Source organism: Papaver somniferum, chromosome 5, assembly GCF_003573695.1.
Source record: "Papaver somniferum cultivar HN1 chromosome 5, ASM357369v1, whole genome shotgun sequence".
NCBI classification, from domain to species: Eukaryota; Viridiplantae; Streptophyta; class Magnoliopsida; order Ranunculales; family Papaveraceae; genus Papaver; species Papaver somniferum.
Genome location: NC_039362.1, coordinates 157103170 through 157120872, shown reverse-complemented (window position 1 = coordinate 157120872; position 17703 = coordinate 157103170). Strand labels below are relative to the sequence as shown.

At 36.1% G+C, this 17703-nt stretch overlaps 4 protein-coding genes across 7 annotated transcripts; all 4 read right to left on the bottom strand.

Annotated features, from left to right (window-relative positions):
* Positions 1-583: 583 nt before the first annotated feature.
* LOC113283333 (UPF0301 protein Plut_0637-like) lies at positions 584-4304 on the bottom strand. 4 transcript variants are annotated; one of them, XM_026532555.1, is made up of 4 exons: positions 2943-3867; positions 2637-2798; positions 2019-2119; positions 584-1514 (listed from the first exon to the last, which is right to left on the bottom strand). In XM_026532555.1, the coding sequence occupies exons 1-4, from the start codon at positions 3283-3285 to the stop codon at positions 834-836; spliced, it is 1287 nt and encodes a 428-aa protein (XP_026388340.1). In that variant the 5' UTR covers positions 3286-3867; the 3' UTR covers positions 584-833. The 4 variants fall into 4 exon arrangements, with proteins under 4 accessions (XP_026388340.1, XP_026388341.1, XP_026388342.1 ...); XM_026532556.1 differs by having other exon boundaries at positions 2637-2786; XM_026532557.1 differs by having other exon boundaries at positions 2637-2786; positions 2970-3867.
* Positions 4305-4691: 387 nt separating this feature from the next.
* On the bottom strand, positions 4692-11349 carry LOC113283332 (heat shock 70 kDa protein 17-like). Its single transcript, XM_026532554.1, has 14 exons — positions 10452-11349; positions 9628-9860; positions 9163-9322; positions 8778-9014; positions 8536-8672; positions 8067-8394; positions 7719-7880; positions 7279-7353; positions 7081-7181; positions 6926-6995; positions 5729-5785; positions 5564-5625; positions 5374-5446; positions 4692-5242 (listed from the first exon to the last, which is right to left on the bottom strand). Exons 1-14 carry the CDS (start codon positions 11220-11222, stop codon positions 5054-5056), a joined length of 2655 nt encoding a protein of 884 aa, XP_026388339.1. The 5' UTR covers positions 11223-11349; the 3' UTR covers positions 4692-5053.
* Positions 11350-11789: 440 nt separating this feature from the next.
* LOC113283330 (putative methyltransferase At1g22800, mitochondrial) lies at positions 11790-15506 on the bottom strand. The gene is made up of 11 exons (XM_026532552.1): positions 15339-15506; positions 14679-14759; positions 14375-14453; positions 14057-14198; positions 13888-13957; positions 13286-13350; positions 13109-13187; positions 12886-12973; positions 12716-12780; positions 12542-12631; positions 11790-12187 (listed from the first exon to the last, which is right to left on the bottom strand). Exons 1-11 carry the CDS (start codon positions 15474-15476, stop codon positions 12071-12073), a joined length of 1014 nt encoding a protein of 337 aa, XP_026388337.1. The 5' UTR covers positions 15477-15506; the 3' UTR covers positions 11790-12070.
* An 83-nt stretch (positions 15507-15589) lies between these two features.
* On the bottom strand, positions 15590-16862 carry LOC113283331 (glucuronoxylan 4-O-methyltransferase 1-like). Its single transcript, XM_026532553.1, has one exon. The coding sequence runs from the start codon at positions 16674-16676 to the stop codon at positions 15777-15779; it is 900 nt and encodes a 299-aa protein (XP_026388338.1). The 5' UTR covers positions 16677-16862; the 3' UTR covers positions 15590-15776.
* Between the last annotated feature and the right edge of the window lie 841 nt (positions 16863-17703).

Here is a 17703-nt window from a genome sequence, read left to right as displayed (position 1 = left end):
AATAATTCAGGGAGGAATTAGCTATGGAGTTTTGGTTTTATACGAAGAATAGAAAGTAGCGATTAGGAAACTCAGAGACTCCCTAGTGAAGTAGGAATAAATACAAGTGTTGGTTCGGAGAAGAGACTTGGGAATCGGACGAGTTTAGGAATTTCCGAAATAGAAATTGCTTTCTTTCCCGCTTAAGCGTGTCCTGACCAGCTGTATCTTCGGAAGCAAAAATCAGACGGTGAGAATAACATACATACCACCAATTGATAAGGGGCTACCTAATTGGTTTTCATTTTCCACAGAATTTGTTAAAAAAAAGTACTGCCATGTTTAAACCATCTAGAGGAAGAGACTGTAACTTTTGCTCAACTAGTAAATCAATTCCAAACCAGTTAGTCATGGTGGATGAAGCATGGAGGAAGACAACTGAGCAAGCTCTTTGTTTGAACTAGAGTCATTTCAGTGTAGGCATTCATAGCTTGTCTCTGGAAGCTGCGGAAAACGCTGCAATAACAATGTCAAACCTTTGGTCCATTGACTGCTACCTGCAATCGTAAGCATAAAAGAACAAACATAACAACCAGAAGAGAAGTCGAACAAAAGGTTCCAGTTAACCCGAAACCACTCTGAATCCCGAAACAATATTAGAAAACTTACAAATCAATGCACTCTAAAAAGTCTCAATCACCATATTTTGGTCGAAATTCATCATAGCTATAACAAATTATGACGATAAATAGTAAAGTGTGTTTGGTTCTTAGATTATGTACAATATATATATATATGTATGTACAAGCACTGAAGGCGAAATAGTTTCTTTCTATATGCAAACAACCATATTGTTAACCATTTCGCTTCGGTTTTCTACTAATTTCTGCGTATTGGCCTCCCATCAGCTGCAAAACTTCTTCCCATAAACCTTCTGATGAAGAACATGACAAACTCTCCCATATCAGATTAGGGCTAGTGGCAGCTAAAACCCAGAAACCTGATTCAATCTCCTCTCTTAGCTGATTCATTTGCCAACCAGCATATCCAACAAAGAATCTAAAATCCTGAGGTTTAAGAATCCCTTTCTTTACTAAGCCTGCAGCTTCATCTAACCTGTTTCTAGCACCATAACAAAGGCCAGGAATGACCATTTCCAACCCAAGGCTTTGCGAACTTTCACCTGTACTTAACAAAAACATGCTAGCCTCAAGTGGACCACCAAAGTGCAAAAAACAATCTGCAAATGTGGTAGCTAATTTTTGATTAGTGGGATTCATGTCTTTAATTCTTTTCTGAAGTGGGCGGTTGATGACCAATCCGAAGGGTCCCTGGCGCGGATCTGTGTTTCCCGATCTAAGGAGAAACACTACAGTTCTTTCAAAGGTTTGAACACCATCAAGCTTCTCAGTTGCAACCAAGACACAACCATTTTCCAGTGCAGAAAGTGGGTGGGACCATTTTGAACCAAGCGGCATGGAGGATATACTTGAGCCCCCTTCTTGGGGAGTAGATCCAGAATCCACAACGAGTACCTGCATAAAAATTTCATGGCTTACTTTTTCATATCTTGAAATGTCTATTTTGTTGTTGGAACCTGTTCATTTTGATTGAACCTTCTAAAAATTTGCTTGAGTGCAATTATACTAAATGAACCATAGGGTCATAAAAGATGATTGTTATGTATGAGACACCGTATTTCTTTTTCTAACAACTAAAAAGTGTGCTTTTACTGAATAATAAAAAAAAAGGAAATCTAACAGGTTAATGAAACCGAATGGTACAAATACTAATTGTTCCTCACAAGGAAGACATTCATAGACCAAATAGTGTAAGAGTTCTGATAAAATGACCTTTTCAAGAAACTAATGAACTTTGGTGAATCTGTGATATCGATCTACAGCACACCAAAAAGTTCCCACTTATGTGGGGTGATCTCCTGATTTATTTTCTCTTGGAAACTCTAATAGGTTCCCTTTATTTGTTTCATATGTAAATATGACTAGTATTAAAAGAGATATAAACCCGGAAACACTTACCTCCTTTCTAGCAACAAAACCTGCTCTGACGGTCCTCCAGTCTAATTTTCCACGATTTGTTCCCTTTGAACCATCATCTGGAATAGATTGATCACCACTTTCTGTAATAAATTCAGTCTGAGAACAAACTTATTTGGAAACAAATTCTACACTAAATTACACATTGGTATTTGGTATGATATACTTATACAGCCTTGTCTAGATTTAACTTTATTGAACGTTATAAGAGAGACGTGTCCACTGCCCATAATCTAAAATTGCTTGAAATTTGGTGTGGTTATCAGCACCAACATCTATGCATAAATGCCAACCCTAACAATATTAGTTCAAGTAATCTTATTGGATGAAGCAAGGAAAGGTCTCCTAATTACCAAAGAGAAAAGTGTTCACTGATGAAGTGTATCTAACTCCCACAAGAGTAGTCCCAAGGGAACATTAGAGTAACTCTTACAGGTCAAACAGTATGGGCAAAAAAACAGCAACATCATCACTAAGGATAAAACATTCACAGCAAAACAATAAGAACAACAACCAAAAACGACCTGGGTCATTTTAACACAAACAAAAATAGTATCACAGAATCTGTAAAAGAAAATATTTTGTACATGTCAAACTCACCAAGCGAATCTACCAAAATGTTCCAAAACTCACTAAAACTTGCCAAACCCTGAAGCCTCCCTCCATTGGACAGATACAGGACTAGAATAGCATGATTATGAGCGGCGTCTATTATTATTTTTTTGATCCTTTTTCCCTGCCTTGTGCGACCTGTTGTCCACCCTATAAATTATCCGCCCTTTACTTGAATCATAACGATGATCTACTTCGATTTCAACTCTATCTCCCACTAATATCATAATTCTATTATCTCTGATTTTGGCTGAAATATAACCTAAAATCAAACTTTGGATGTTCGGAACATACCATTAGGAAGTGATTCAGTAATCAAACCTTGATGAATGCATTTTCCTTTGTTCATTTTCACTTTCACAACTTGTCCACCACCAGCTTCGATTACCTTTTCCTCTGCCCAAGCTTTTACATCGGTCTTTGGCAACTCAAACTGTTTTGGATGTTTAGGTTTGTTTGATTTGTGGAAGTAATCGTTGTTGTCTTTTGTTTGTCCGCCTCCTATTGTGATTGCTCTGATGGTGTTTGAAATCCTTCCAGTAGGTCTAAAACTAACAGACCTGGGTGGTGAGTGAAAACTAGCATTCGATGATGATGGGAATGGAAGCGATTGACTGATCAGATTTGCTATCGACATTTCTTTTAATTATAAGCTGGAACTTGAATGATCAAAGATTGGGTCCGGGTATATTAGAGGATTTGACTCTAATGAATCGCATCATAAACTCTCAATCGGAATCAGATGGCGAAATTTAAAGGTAGAAGAAAAGAACATCAGAACCTTAGAGAGATTCTGGCCGTGGATATATCTAAAATTGCTTGCAATCAGCACCAACATCTATGCCGACCCTAACAATATCAGTCCACAAGAGTACTCCCAAGGAAAGATTTAGAGTAACTCTTACAGGTCAAACCGTATGGGCAAAAGAAAATAAAAACAGCAACATCAACTCTTTGAACTAATAGCATTTACTTACATAATAATCACAAGCCATCTTAAATTCTTAACCTAAGGTAACATGACTGTTAAGAAGCAAAAATGCTTAAATACTTGGTCCACAAAATAAAAGGATCATGCATGAGTCATATAGCAGTTTACTAGGAATTTGTTTGATGGAGCAAGCAAGTGTAATCTTCTTGAATTGCATGAGCTTATTCGAGATATTACAATCATACGACTGGAGAAAGAAAGAAACAAAATCTAATCTACAAGATTAGATATTTAAGGGGAAAATGAAATTTCTTACCACCGGAAATGTGACTATCATCATTCTCCTCCCTTGTAGCTCTTACAATCAGTGATCGATTAGCAGGGAAAACTTTGACTTTTTTAGATACAGATTTAATATACCGAACAGGATTTTTATCTTCAAATTGAGTAAATCCAATCACCCTTATTGAATTATAAGAAAAGGGTTTTCGAATCATTGAATTTCTATGTGAAAAAGTAGCAATTGAAGGTGCTTGATTATAGTAATTGTTTACATGAAGAGAAGACGAAGAAACGTCCATGATCATACTTTGAAGCTGAAAATGAAGAATAAGAAAAAGAAGGTATTGTTTGGTAGGAATTTTATTGGCATATGTGGTTGTTTTTTGTTTTCCAATTCACATCAAAACGTTAGAAACAATGAAAGGGAAAGAAGTAAAGGCAAGGAACCACTTTTTCTAACCGACGGTTCACCAGCGTATTTAACACTACCATAATTCTGCTTAACATATAAAAAATGTAAAGTTCAAAGACCCTGTTGAGTTTCACTTTCAGTAGTAAATGCATGAAAGATTGTGGTCTAAGCTCCCAGCGGGGTTAGAGAAAATGCAACATTCTCAGAGTCAGTTAGTACTCGTGAGATATAGACTGAAACAGAGGCTTTGAATCTTTCCATTCTGGCAACCATAACATATTCTTTTTTCAGTTAGTCAGTGACTAAATGGACAAAGTCTAGATACCCTTTAATAATTTCAAAACTGGATTGATAATAGAGAGTAGACGATATTGATACTGTAAAAGAGAGGCCTAAATAAATGTTCGTGCAAGGAGAATGAGAAAGAAAAGAAAGCCAAGATCTAAACCTAAATAAATTCTGGTTTCTTACATCTAAATTCAGTTTTCAATCATATCAATTTAATTTAGACATGTATAGTGGCCCAAGCCTAGAACTTGAACTGTAAAACATCAGTTCGGTATAGTGAGAAAAATTAAAACTTTTTAGGCTCCAACCATTTGAGGCTCTAGATAATGCCTGGCTGGCCTAGTCTATAAGACTGCTCTGCCTAACACCTTACAAAAACTGGCAAGCTCCAGAAGCCCTCACCACCACCTCTTTCAAACATATTGTCAACCAAACATCCCTATAGAAGTACACAACTCACTACTTCTGGAAGGTTACCTCATCAGTTCTAATTTACAACTCATCGTGAGGATCGCGTGGTTGCTCATCGTCATTTGATGATGCAGTTGGTTCATCTTTGGAGGAATTCTCCTCAGAAGACGAGTTCTCAGTTTTTGGCTTCTCATTCTTGCTATCAGTTTCATTCTTCGGTGGTTTCTCAACCTTTGGCTTTGGTTTAGGGATCTTGTTCAAAGTTGCAACCTACATGAATTCAAGTCAGGGACTCTAAATAAGAAAAATTGAGAAAAAAGAAGTCGAGAGTTTTGATATATTTCAACTTAGGGAAAGAGAATTTGCTTACTGTAGTGTATACAAAAAGAATTTTACATTACCTTATCCCTGAGACTAAACACTTTGTCGTACACGTCTTCGGATGAAAATGCTGGTGTGTTAAACAGAGAAGTTCTGCAATGAAAGCAAGTTATTAGCAACAGATGAAGGCCTCCCCAGCATGCAGGATTAGTTCACTAATTTCATTGAAGACTGAAAAGTGCTATCACAAAACTATTAAGAAACACATACTTTTTCTGTTCAGTCTCCTTATCTGCCAACCATTTCTTGAACTTCTCAGCCTCACTTTGAACCTGAAAATATTATGGATCGCTTGAAAAGACTATCCAAGATATCCCTAGATAAAGCTAGAACAGAGAATCGAGAAGGCTGAAAGATGAGATGCTGATAGAATACCTCATCGATTTTCTCTTTTGGAAGCCAAGATTTGTTTTTCTCCCAATCACTTACAATCTGCATAATATGCAAAAAAATTCCTAGATTTAGTGCTGCTGAAAACAGTATCAGGTTAATATCGAAACACTGATTATATTTATAATTGTAAGAAAATTTAAGGACACTTCAAAGGAATAGCTACTGTGGAAGTGCCGATCATAAAAATAAAAAATGCATCAATTTTGGGTTGTATCTGTTGACTTTTCTTTTGCACAATCATGTTCAGCTTAACTTATTCTTTACTTAGTTTTATCTAGCCAGATTAATAATAAGCCGGATTAAAATAAAGCTCTGATCAAGTGTTTAAGATTAACTTAAGGGTAAGATATACTTTAGGTGTCTACCCGATCCTGATGGAAAGGTAGGATGACACATGGCTGTTGACTAAGACTCTATTCGAGCATGAGGAAATAGAAGTAGAAGTCCATGGCATAAACCTAGTAGCAAAGAAATAAATACTATGTATGACAGAGCTGTAGAACGTGGTTGTACTGTTTAAGATGTTTATTATGTTGAAGAACTTACATGAGATAAATCTGATTCTGCAAGATATGAGGTGATAATGGATATAAGGATAACATATGCGCTCTAGTTTAAGCTAATAAAAAATCATGTTCAGGTCCTGAATTATTTGTCCTAAACTGTTACTATTTTATTTTCTATGATACTTTGATCACCAAACTTCACAGCTGATCAACTAAGATCTACTCGAAACTTGAAATCCGGGTTTCAGACCAAGTACACTAAAATATTAAACGTAACTACTATTTTTGTGATGACCAAAAGCACACAGAATTGATGTGCTAATTCTTTTGAGTTCGACAAGGAACATCCTAGGCAACAAATGCACAAAGATCCAATTGGATTTTGTGTTCCAAATGCTCCAAACATAAAGCAAAAACTTAAGCTTCCAACCACCAGTTGACAGCCTAGATTATGACCAAGTACACAACCACTGAGGAACCATACTCAGACCTCGATATAACACTTCATCAACATGATCTAAAATTCTAATGACGGACGTTAATTGTTCAATCTGTTTTCTTATTCTTCTTTTGAACAATTGGCTAATACACCAAATGCACCTAAGTAGACAGATATATATAATTTCTACTCTTTAGGTTATCAGTTAATCACACAGATTCAAAGAGTTCTTACCTGTTGAAGTTCGGTAAGGTATATTCGAGCATGCTCAGATGCAGTTGGCCGTTCAGTAAGCTCACTCAATCTGCATAAAAAGTCGATATTTAAATACGTCCTTAGCACGCAATAGCATTAAGAAGATTTAAATGCAGCAACTAAACATTACTAACCTGAAAAATATGGGGTCGTATTTAGCTTTTAATAAACCAAGACGTTCTGTGAACTCTGCTGCAGAAGCATCTTCCCCATCAGTATACAACCATTCTTGCACCTGCAATATAAAACATCATAACATTAAAGAAAGAAAAAAGAAGAAAAAACAAAGTCGAGGGAGACAATAAAGGTTAGCAACGCAAGCATTGACTAACCTCTTCAAGCTTTTCGATCAAAGATTGGCGTTCCTCCTTGGTTGATATTTTCTCAATATCTTCGGCTGAATCGAGCTGGTATAAATAAAATGTCAGTAATGGAAGACTAACCAAGTAAGGTTACTGAATTGAATAAAATAAACTGACTGAAGAACATTGAAAGGAAAGGCGGAGCTAAAATTTGGAGGAAAAAAAAAAGTAGCGCTAGTTTTGTTTCGATAAAGGAATGCTAAAACTGCCCAAGATAATTGCTCCAAAAAGTAGCGCTAGTTTTGTTTCTATAAAGGTTTATTTTATTTTATTTGAATATTAAAAGGTTAATCTTTTCACTGATAAATGATAGTCTGGCCCGGAACTTCATTAAGAACTATTAAACCATGACACTGCTTTGAGGAGGAAATCAAAACGCATTACTAAGTTATGATTCAGGAGTTTCAGACCTTTTCTCTAGCAGTATAAACAAAGCTTTCCAAGTTATTCTTCAACTCTGCAGTTCTTCTACGCTCAGCATCCTTCTTATCCAGAGCATCCAACCTAGATTTAGCTTGAGATAGTGATTCATCCGACAGCAGCATTCCAGGGCCCAGAGGCTTCTCAATAATCTACAGTTATAAATTGGAAAACAGTAATTAGATGGAATTAACAACCGCTTCCAGACTGACACCGAGGTAAGGAGTATTAGAGACACCAATCACAACCAACTTCAGATGTTGAAAAGTTGTTAAATTTAGGTCATTATTGTAAAAGGGTGAGTAATATAAATTTAGAGGTAGCTATCCAGTTTGCACCTTTAGCGGTACCCTAAATGTTCTCTTCTTCAGCTTCTTTTCTGTTTCTATTTTTTCTTCACCATTGGAGCTGGATGTTTCATTACTACCACTATCTAAATTGCCAACGGTTTTGCTGTCTTCTGCTGAGCTCGTAGAGCCGGCATTAGTTGATGTGTTCGGAATCACAGTGGTTGAATTCTCGACAGTCAAGTTCTTTTTGGGAACATCTACCCATTCTGAAATCTCGACAGTAGCATCTGCTCGATCTAGAGAAAGTATTCCACTTCGACTGAGAGAGAAATGAAGATTTGCCTTGATTGGAGCAGAAAGATTGCGAGATGAATACCTAGAGAAACCAGAAAAGTAAGACGCTATACTTACTTTAAAGCATGTTCCAAAAGAATTACACCTCATACACTTCCTACAACTAAGCAAAGGTACAAAGACAGTTTAATTTAGTTATAATTCCATAAGTTGATTCTCTTACTTCTCACTGGCATCTGCCAAACCAGATACGGTGTAGTGCGCGAACTTATCAGAAGAAACCCCTGGTGGTAAGGCGCCTCCACTCTCATAACTGAGTGAAACCTCAAAATCCTTGTTATGGTTAATGGACCTGAAAAGCTGAATGACAGGACATAAGGATTGTTAGAAAGATGTCAAATGGTATGTCTCACCATCTGCTATGTCAGATCTAGTAAAAGTACTTCAAAACCATAAAAGTCCTACCTTGATAGGAAGTTTCTTCATACGTTGTACAAGTAACTCTTTAGTACTGTCACCTTCAATACCATGTAACTCCATTGTAAAACCATATGAAGAACCCTCAATCATTCCTAGCTTGCGGTTCAATTTAATGCCATCACTTAAGTTTGCGGCATGAAGCGCTGCACCAAGTACTATAGCTTCATCAGCATCCAGATGTTTGTCCAGATCATTTCTTCCAAGATATTCCTGAAGCTTAGCCTGAAATAAGGGGAACAAAAACCATATGAAGAACCATCAATTGCTCCTAGCTTGCCTATCAACTTGTTAACCAATGGCACTTGAAGTGAATCCTACTCTACAAATGCAAAGTGGAGCTAATAATATACCATACAGTAAATATACTGACCTGTAATTTTGGCACCCGAGTGTTACCACCTATGAGTTCTACTGCATATACATCATCAATCTTTAGACCAGAATTTTTGATCACTTCTTTCAGAGGAGTCAGAGATTGTTCCCAGAGGTCTCCACAGAGTTCTTCAAATTTCTCACGAGTTATTGAACTCCTGAAGAAGGGTAAGTAATTGACATCAACTGATTAGAAAACGATTAGAAAACAGAAGTAATTAATCAATGGAATTTTGCATGATCCTACAATAACCACTACAAGTTTAAAATTAAGAATCTGCGATTACTAGAGAAAACTCAAAGTCGAAGACATTTGGGTTTTTAATTAACTTCAGTATACAGTAGAGGAACTTCTTTGACCTTCATAAAGTGGCCTTTAGTGCTAGTTATTGTTTCACATATGGTATAGTTTTTCAAACATAACAGAGAAATTTTTACTTAAGATTTCCATGAAGTTGCTAACCTGAAATCGCGATCGTCATGAAGTGATTCAACTGATATTGGAGCCATTGTATTTGCACTTAAGATTTCCTTTGTGCGTTTAACCTGTTTTTTCAGTTTAGCCATTCCCTTGGGGAATTTCCGTACATCAAATCCACCTCCAACTTGATTATTGAACTCATCAGCAAAGTACTCGACTAATCGCATTTCCATATTTCTCCCCCCAAGATCTGTGTTCCAACTAACATCCTTTACCTGTGATAAGGGTTACAGGTTTCTAATAAGGGTTACATAAATCAACCAATTATATTTAGTGATGACAAAAAATCAAATCTCCTCAGAACTAATTATATTTCTAATAAGGGTTACATGTTTCATAAGATAACGAGGCAACTCCAATCATAACATGAAAGAAATGGAACAAACAACGGAGCACAAGCCACAAGGTAACAACAAGAATGCAAAAAACCAAAATGGTATGGACTGAGACGATATGGGAGTAAAATAGATACGTTACAGAGTACCCCGAATACACACAGAATTGTTTCAATGTGATTATTGCAATATTTTGTAACCCTAATCTAAAATGCAGCTAACCAAATAAGCACACAGAAGATATTAGTTACTTCTGATAAGTTAAATCGCTATATACTATGTCCATAATCCACTTAGTTTCCCTTGCAAAAATGAAGTTTTTTCACAAGAAAATCCATGTAACATTAACAACTGTCATGTTATCACCCAAAATTCACCAAACCAACAACAAGACATCTAAGCAGACATAAACAAAATACTCCTGACAAACAAAATAAAAACTTCATAACTGCAAGGCAACAAGATTTTTACCTGAAATTGGTTAACTGAGACTGTTTTCCCAAACTCCTTGGTGTTATATGCCGAAAAGTAAACAAGAGTAGCATAAGTAGTACTTGAACCCATATCATAGAACACAACATGTCGTGATTGATTAGAAAAATCTTTATCAATTCCATATTGTAGAGCAGCACCAGAATGTTCATTAATAAGAGCCAACACATTAATATTAGCTAACTGAGCAGCTTGAAGTAAACCTCTACGTTCAGCTTGACCAAAAAATGGAGGAACACTAATCACAACATCTTTAACCTTCAATTTGGTCTGTAATTCAGATAAACTCATACCATAACTAAGAATCATAGCTACAAATTCCTCAGGAGAATAAACCGTACCATCATCAGTTTTAATTCCAACACTTCCTCTTGAATCTTCAACTACATCAAATGGTAAATATAATGAATCAACTAAATTTTTAACATAGCTATAAGGTTTACCAATCATATCACGAACTTGTGAATAAACTTTATCAGGATATCTAGCTATAATCCCTGAAGCTTCTTCGCCTATTAATCGATCACCATTCGTGAATGCGACTAATGCTGGTGATTTCCTTTTTGACATTTCATTAATAGCTATTGAGATTGGTATATGACCTGGTTTTAGATTTACTACTGCTACTTTCATCCATTCTGAACCTAGATCTATACTTGATACTGCTGATTCTGATTCAAATGGAAAGAAACTGATTAATATGAAAAATGAAATTATGAACCCTGATTTTAACCAGACCGTTGCCATCATGGATCTGGTGGCTTCCAATTTTCTAGCAAAAAAGAACTTCAATTTGAATCCTCTGATGAAGACGAAGACGACCAACAACTAATTTCGTAACTGGTCTTCTTTCTCGTTTCCCTTTTTATATAAAAAAAAAACAGATTTTGAGATTTATTATTTATTTATTTATAAAAATAAAATCGATCGAAATTACTAAAGAGTGAAATTCACGTTCTAGAATTTAGTGTTGTTCTGGTCTGGGTTTAACGAAACGAAAGTGAAAATATGACGTGGTATCTTAGGTGGTGTATGATGTGGCGGATGATTATTGGTTGATTTATGTTCTGCCACATCATTACTGCGCTTTTCTATCTAGTCCTGGTTTTAGGACTCGATGAATCGGTTTTTAGTATATTCCGAGTTTAGCTTAAGTGGTCAAATTTGGCATCACTGACGTGTGAGCAAAATTTTTATTGGCCAACGATAACAATTATTACCACAGATCAATTAAGCGCTGCTAGATTCAGTGCCTAAGAACATTACCGGTGATTTATTTCAGCTCAAACAAAGAGGCTAAACTTTCCCAGAGCATTACTGCCAGAGTAAAAATTCAGTGAACTATTGTTATTTACTTGCAACTAAATGTTGTTGATAGATTCTGATACCCACTTCTTGAGTAGTTACAGAGACTATAGACTTACAGAAGGCAATCTTGTTTCATTATTTATTCAGATTGTTCTCTCTTATATTGGCATACAACACACGAAATTACATCAAGGTGTGAACAGGCAAGATTGATGTTTAAAGAACATGATTAAGTGCTCTCGTATCATTGGGTGATGGTGTATGGTTGTCTTAAAAGATTGACTGCCTGTTTAACTTGAATCAGTACCAAATTGCTTCTTAATGTCTTTGAATGAAACAGTAGCTGTGCCCCTCTTTTTCGCTTTCTGCTGCGATGGATGTTCCTTCCACCCTGTCATGTAGATCACCTACAATGCCAAACCACATAAAAAGAAAATGTTTAAGGGGAAACCATCTAGTATAAGATTATAAGGAACAATCCTCACTCGGATTTGAATAATCACTTTAAATGACCGTTTAACACCAACTGCAAGAAAACAAAAAGTTCGAGCAGAAGAACAAAGTAGGAATCTATATTCAATGATTCAAACATAATCAAAACAGATCTGCTGATTTTTGTCTGGCCATTTCAGTTTTAAGAAGCATCAATTTCAGTAAGCTAGACCAAATTGTTGAGCTTGACAATGCAGACAACAGTGTGATCAGATTATGTTTTCCTGCTAACTAACAAATTTACAATGAACACACAACTAATAAACCACCTGAAAAGTTGCGGGTATGGTTCCATCCTCAGCTCCAAACATCGACTGGTAGACAGAAGCAGTTGCCAATGCTGTTTCTCTATTTAATAACTATATCCATTTGCAGATAACAAAAAGTCAATGATGCGGCTGAGCTTTTCCAATACCAATCCAGAATTTAGGGAACACACTCACAGTATTCCTTTGCCAAAGAGCATTTGTTTCTCCCATTGCACGCAAATGTTCAATCAAGTCCAGAGCTATCACATAACGAAAATATGTATGAAATAATAAGGTTCGGTTGACGCAATATTGGTGTGACTAGCTCACTGGAACTGGAATAAGAAAGTTGTGGGGATACTCACCGCTTTCATATCTAACGGTGTATTGATCAACATCAACACCTGGAAGTGCAAAGCCGGCCCTTGTCAAAAGATTGCCAGCATCTCGCACCTAAACACGAGACACAAAAAGATACATGCTTGTAAACACAACAGCACAAAAATCAGTGCAGTGACAAACTAGAACCTAACAAAATAACAAATATGTCCCACTAAGATCACATTTCAGAATTATGGTGGTATTTACCTGTGCCAAAGGAGAAAGTCGTGGACTAATACCTCCCTCACGCTCAATTTGTGCTGCAGTGCATGCTATCCTTAGCTCCCTAATTGTTATCCCATTTAGAAGGCAAAAGGAAAACTGTTACACATCACAGATTTTCGAGCGAGCAAAAAGATTTTGGATAGGAAATAATCGAAGTACTTTAATGTTTCTCCACCAAGAATAGATGCAAGAAAAAGTCCATCAGGCTTCAACGCCAATCTGCACTGTCATAAACGTTTCAACTATTAAAGTGGTTAAAACATGTATATGCCCTTAAATATATGTGTGGAAATGTATTGTTACCATGGTTATACTGCCTTAAGATAACGCATGGATATCATCCAACAGTTGAATTCTTTAGACAATAGATAGTATCACCACCATGTTAATTATCCTAAAATATTAAATTATCCTAAAACTTAGACCACGTCTGTTAATAAGAATGCACTACCCATTAGATATCACCCCATAAGAATGCAAGTTTAGAGTGACCTGGTTTTTAATGGAGATGATTTTTATGATTAGGATATTGTTCTAAAAAGAAAATAAGACATCAAATAATTTCCAAGCGTGCCCACCAAGAGTTATAATGTGGTCCACTTGTAGTGGTATATCTAGATCTATTCGAAATTTAGATATCGATATACCACAACAAGTTGTCTAAACAGATAACAGAACTCGGCACTTCCGAAGAAGAAGATAGTTATTCACCCGAGCATAATATAAAATGCTTTTGCAACAGGGTATATAAGTGTACATACTTGTATCATCGCTCCTGGGAGATCATTTGTCCAATGAAGGCCCAAGCAACTGATCACCAGATCAAGAGAGCTTAAAAAATAAAATTTGTTAATGAATCAGTTGATGCATAAGAGATAAATATGAAAATCAAATAAAATATTAAATCTAGCTACTTTCCACTAAGCATACTTTTCCTGTAAGGGCAAGAACTCTTCATCACCAACCAGAAAAGAGGTTTCTATGCTGTCAGTAGATAAATCTGGCTCAGCATCTTTGCATAATTTAACCATGTCAAAAGATGCATCCATCATAATGAGTTTTTCAATGCCGCCTGAAATGAAACAGAGAAAAGACTTATCTCACTGCCATCAAGATATTCTTCTCTATTAAGGTACGACAAACAAAATGTATGCAAAGAGAGAATATATTGGAAAGATATATGATGTCCATCTCCAGAGAGAGAGAGAGGAAAAAAAATGAGTTATTTAAGCTCCAACAAACTCTCACCACGCCCACGTAACAACCGCCTAATAGCTTCCAAGGAGCCCCCCATATTTAGTGCTGTAGGAAATGTCCTCTTGCAATCCTGACGAAAGGTAAGCAATAAACAACTAAGTGACAACATTACAGAACTCAACACTTCAGGAGATGAAGATAGTTATTCGGACGTAACTCCGAACTCGTTTCTTGGATAATTACAGTCCAAGACCAGGTACAAAAGTAGAATGCTGAAATACATGCTTTTGATCATACATTTTAACCTATATATAAACTGAAGTACAACAAAGTAGGTAAGCAACTGAATAAATACCTCCAAACGATCAAGCATGTTTTCAGCAATTGTATCAACAAAAGGATCCTTGCGGCTCATCAACCATGCAGCTCGGTCACGCTAATAAGTAAAAGAACCAAACAACAATTACAAATTCGGACACCACGAAGATAATCAGATTTTATAAGATAACAAAAAGAGTTGAGCATGCATTGCGCAAAATTGGTATATCAATCTATGGCATAGATGAAAACATTTGGAGGTTGGAGCACTCTATTGAATCCATAAATCTTATAACAATCACATGAACCAAAACATCAATATATCAAACTCTCTAGTCTTCAGATAAATGATTCTTCTGTTGAATACTAGTGAGCACTTTATCTACACATGATTCATAACTATGTGAAGTTTTGCCATACTTGTACAAATTATGATTCACCAATCCATTTAAGTTAATAAACTAAGTAAGCAGTAAACTCATTTCAAACAAATATGGTGTTCATTGTAAGACATTGTCATAATTTGTTTTCAGTCCCAAACTATACGTCCTAAAACCCTAATAAATTGACACATTCAGAAACCTCTTCTCTTAAAAAGAATCACAGATAGGTGATGAGAAAACATATTAGCTAACAATTGATTCATCTAATGTTTTATCTACTTGCTAATAGCTCAGAGATAGAGAGAGAGACTAACTTGTCTGAATTTGAGCTGCCGATCAAAGATCTTAGGCCTAGAACTCTCGAAGCTATCTCCGCTGTTAGTACAGTACGAAGCTGATCTCCTCCTTAGAATCGTAGAAATGGATTTCGCCATTGATGAACCCCCTCTCATTTTTCTTCAATTCGGACTTTAGGTTTAAAATTTGACTTTCAGAGTGGAGAAATGGTGTCTAGTCTAGTGAGGAAACTGGGAAGAGTCAGAATAGAACAAAAAGAAAATGCGGGTATGCATCAGTTGGCCCTATTTGTTGGCACGGCCAGTACATTAGATAAAAAAAGACCCAGAGTGTAATAAATGGTCCTTGACACTGGCATTATTATGAAATTTAATGACAAATTTATAGAAAATCCTGAGAAAAAAATAAAGAAAACAATTACACATTCTTATAAAGGCTTGGCTGAAATGAAGTGCTCAAGGGCAAAATGGCTTTCCAGAGGTCTCTCTGTGACTAGGAATGGTGAAATGTCTCAACCTTCCTTCCTGTATCTTCATGTAGCCTTCGCATAAAAATGCCATTGAAAATTTATCTTCCACGACTCTATTCACATCATGCACAAAAACATCAGTCTCCCCTTCTTCTCTGTTTCTTGCCATCATCCCAGCGGTGTATATCGCACTCATCCTTCCTGGTGCTTCCTCGTGATACCCGGTCGGAGCATCAACCATGATTAAATCCCATTCTATTTCATAAATCTCATTTGGCATTCCTTTTAGAGATAGTTGGCAGGCAGAATGTCTTGGATCACCTACTAATTTGCATTCGTCGCGTTTGGCAAGTCCCATCAAATTGTCTGCCTGGTTAACTTTGTGGTCGTACTCGACGTGGTAAGATTCTAACATCGAGAACCTCTCTTTAATCTGTTCAATCCACGACTTGTCTTCTTCTAGAAAAACTGTCCGTCCACCGTGATTTAATGTGCTCCACATTAGACTGTCATGGCCTAAACCAAAGACTAGAAAGTTGCATGGAGATTTCTTTTCTAGTATTTTAGCGGTAACTGAAATCTCGCTATATGTTTGTTGAGGTGTGATGTTTGAGGTTGAGTAATGCATTAGAGCTTCCGCAATGGTTGATGGGATTTTGTTGCAGGTTTTTATGGGTTGATCAGAAGATGGGCACTTCGTTCTTGGTTTTACTACTTCAATGGAATTTGATTCTTTTGATGTTCCATTTCGTGAAATTGAAGTTGAATCTTGTGGCGAAGATGAGAAATTTGTTCTTAAGATGAAAATGAGAAGAAAAGCAAGAAAGATACCGAGAATGGTTAGTTTAAGGTTGGAGGGCAAGTTGGTTTTGGATGGTCTCATCATTTGATAAGGTGTATGTGCAACTGAAAGAGAACGAGTGGAGCTGCAGCTAGATTGAATCAAATGATTGTGAAGAAAAATTTGAAGTTGAAGGTCAGATTATATAAAACTTTATGTATTGAACTGGAGACCGCAGGCGGTAGTAGAGTGTAGAGATGACTTGAAGTTGAAGGAGAGTTGATGATGAGGATTGAGGAGAGTCTATTCATTGCTTTGGCTTTATATTATATGGAGTCGTAGATTGGCAGCAAAGAAAACATTAGATGCTTGAGAAAGACATAATAACGACTAAAGGGTTCTTATCGGTGGAGTGTAAAAGTATATATAATACTACTTTTTTAGGTATTTGGTGGAGCTAATTGATGTGATTTTTGAATGATGTTGTAGTAGTAATAGGTTCGTTGAGACTTGTGAAAGCAAAAGATTTTAGATTTATAAAACTTGAAAATAGAAAACTTATTACAAAATTAATTTCAAGATATTAAAAATAACCAAGACACCGATTCCACTATCACACATGAATAAATTACGGTAAATAATCAAAAACTCTAATTATCTTCTAAGTCCATTATTTCTTAATTCACAAATAATTAGGCATATTCTCAAACATTAATTGTATTCCCTAAGCATAGATTATCTAAACAAAGTATAACCTATCAAATTGAATCACAAGTAATTAAGAAAATCATGCAAACAATTTAAAACTCTGCAAAGCAGTGATTGAGTGAATTATAAATTATAAATTAGAGAGAATAAAATAGTTACCAATTATTCATGCGTGAATAGCTTCCTCATTGCCTTGGTTGTGGGAGAATTAGCTCATCATCATGTTGGAAACACACCCAAAATTCATTTTTATTGCTCAAAGGGTGTTTACAAAGATGAAATGGAGAAAAACTATTAAAAACCGGGTTTGTAACAGTTGTAAGTGTTACAAACAGAACTGTTACAGAGAACGATATATGTAAACTGTCACTGATGCTGTAGCATACGACCCTCACCCCTCTGTCGTTGTCACTGTTGATAAACG

Coding starts and splice junctions, on each gene's coding strand:
- LOC113283332 (XM_026532554.1), bottom strand. CDS start 11,222: ATGATGGCAACGGTCTGGTTAAAATCAGGGTTCATAATTTCATTTTTC. Junction 8,673..8,777: donor TGAAGAAACTTCCTATCAAG/GTAGGACTTTTA, acceptor CCTGTCATTCAG/CTTTTCAGGTCCATTAACCA. Junction 5,447..5,563: donor AAGGAGACTGAACAGAAAAA/GTATGTGTTTCT, acceptor CTTTCATTGCAG/AACTTCTCTGTTTAACACAC.
- LOC113283330 (XM_026532552.1), bottom strand. CDS start 15,476: ATGAGAGGGGGTTCATCAATGGCGAAATCCATTTCTACGATTCTAAGG. Junction 13,188..13,285: donor CTTGGTGGAGAAACATTAAA/GTACTTCGATTA, acceptor GATAACAATTAG/GGAGCTAAGGATAGCATGCA. Junction 12,974..13,108: donor GACTTTCTCCTTTGGCACAG/GTAAATACCACC, acceptor TCTCGTGTTTAG/GTGCGAGATGCTGGCAATCT.
- LOC113283333 (XM_026532555.1), bottom strand. CDS start 3,285: ATGTCGATAGCAAATCTGATCAGTCAATCGCTTCCATTCCCATCATCA. Junction 2,799..2,942: donor TACTGAATCACTTCCTAATG/GTATGTTCCGAA, acceptor GATAATTTATAG/GGTGGACAACAGGTCGCACA. Junction 2,120..2,636: donor CATTTTGGTAGATTCGCTTG/GTGAGTTTGACA, acceptor AATTTATTACAG/AAAGTGGTGATCAATCTATT.
- LOC113283331 (XM_026532553.1), bottom strand. CDS start 16,676: ATGATGAGACCATCCAAAACCAACTTGCCCTCCAACCTTAAACTAACC.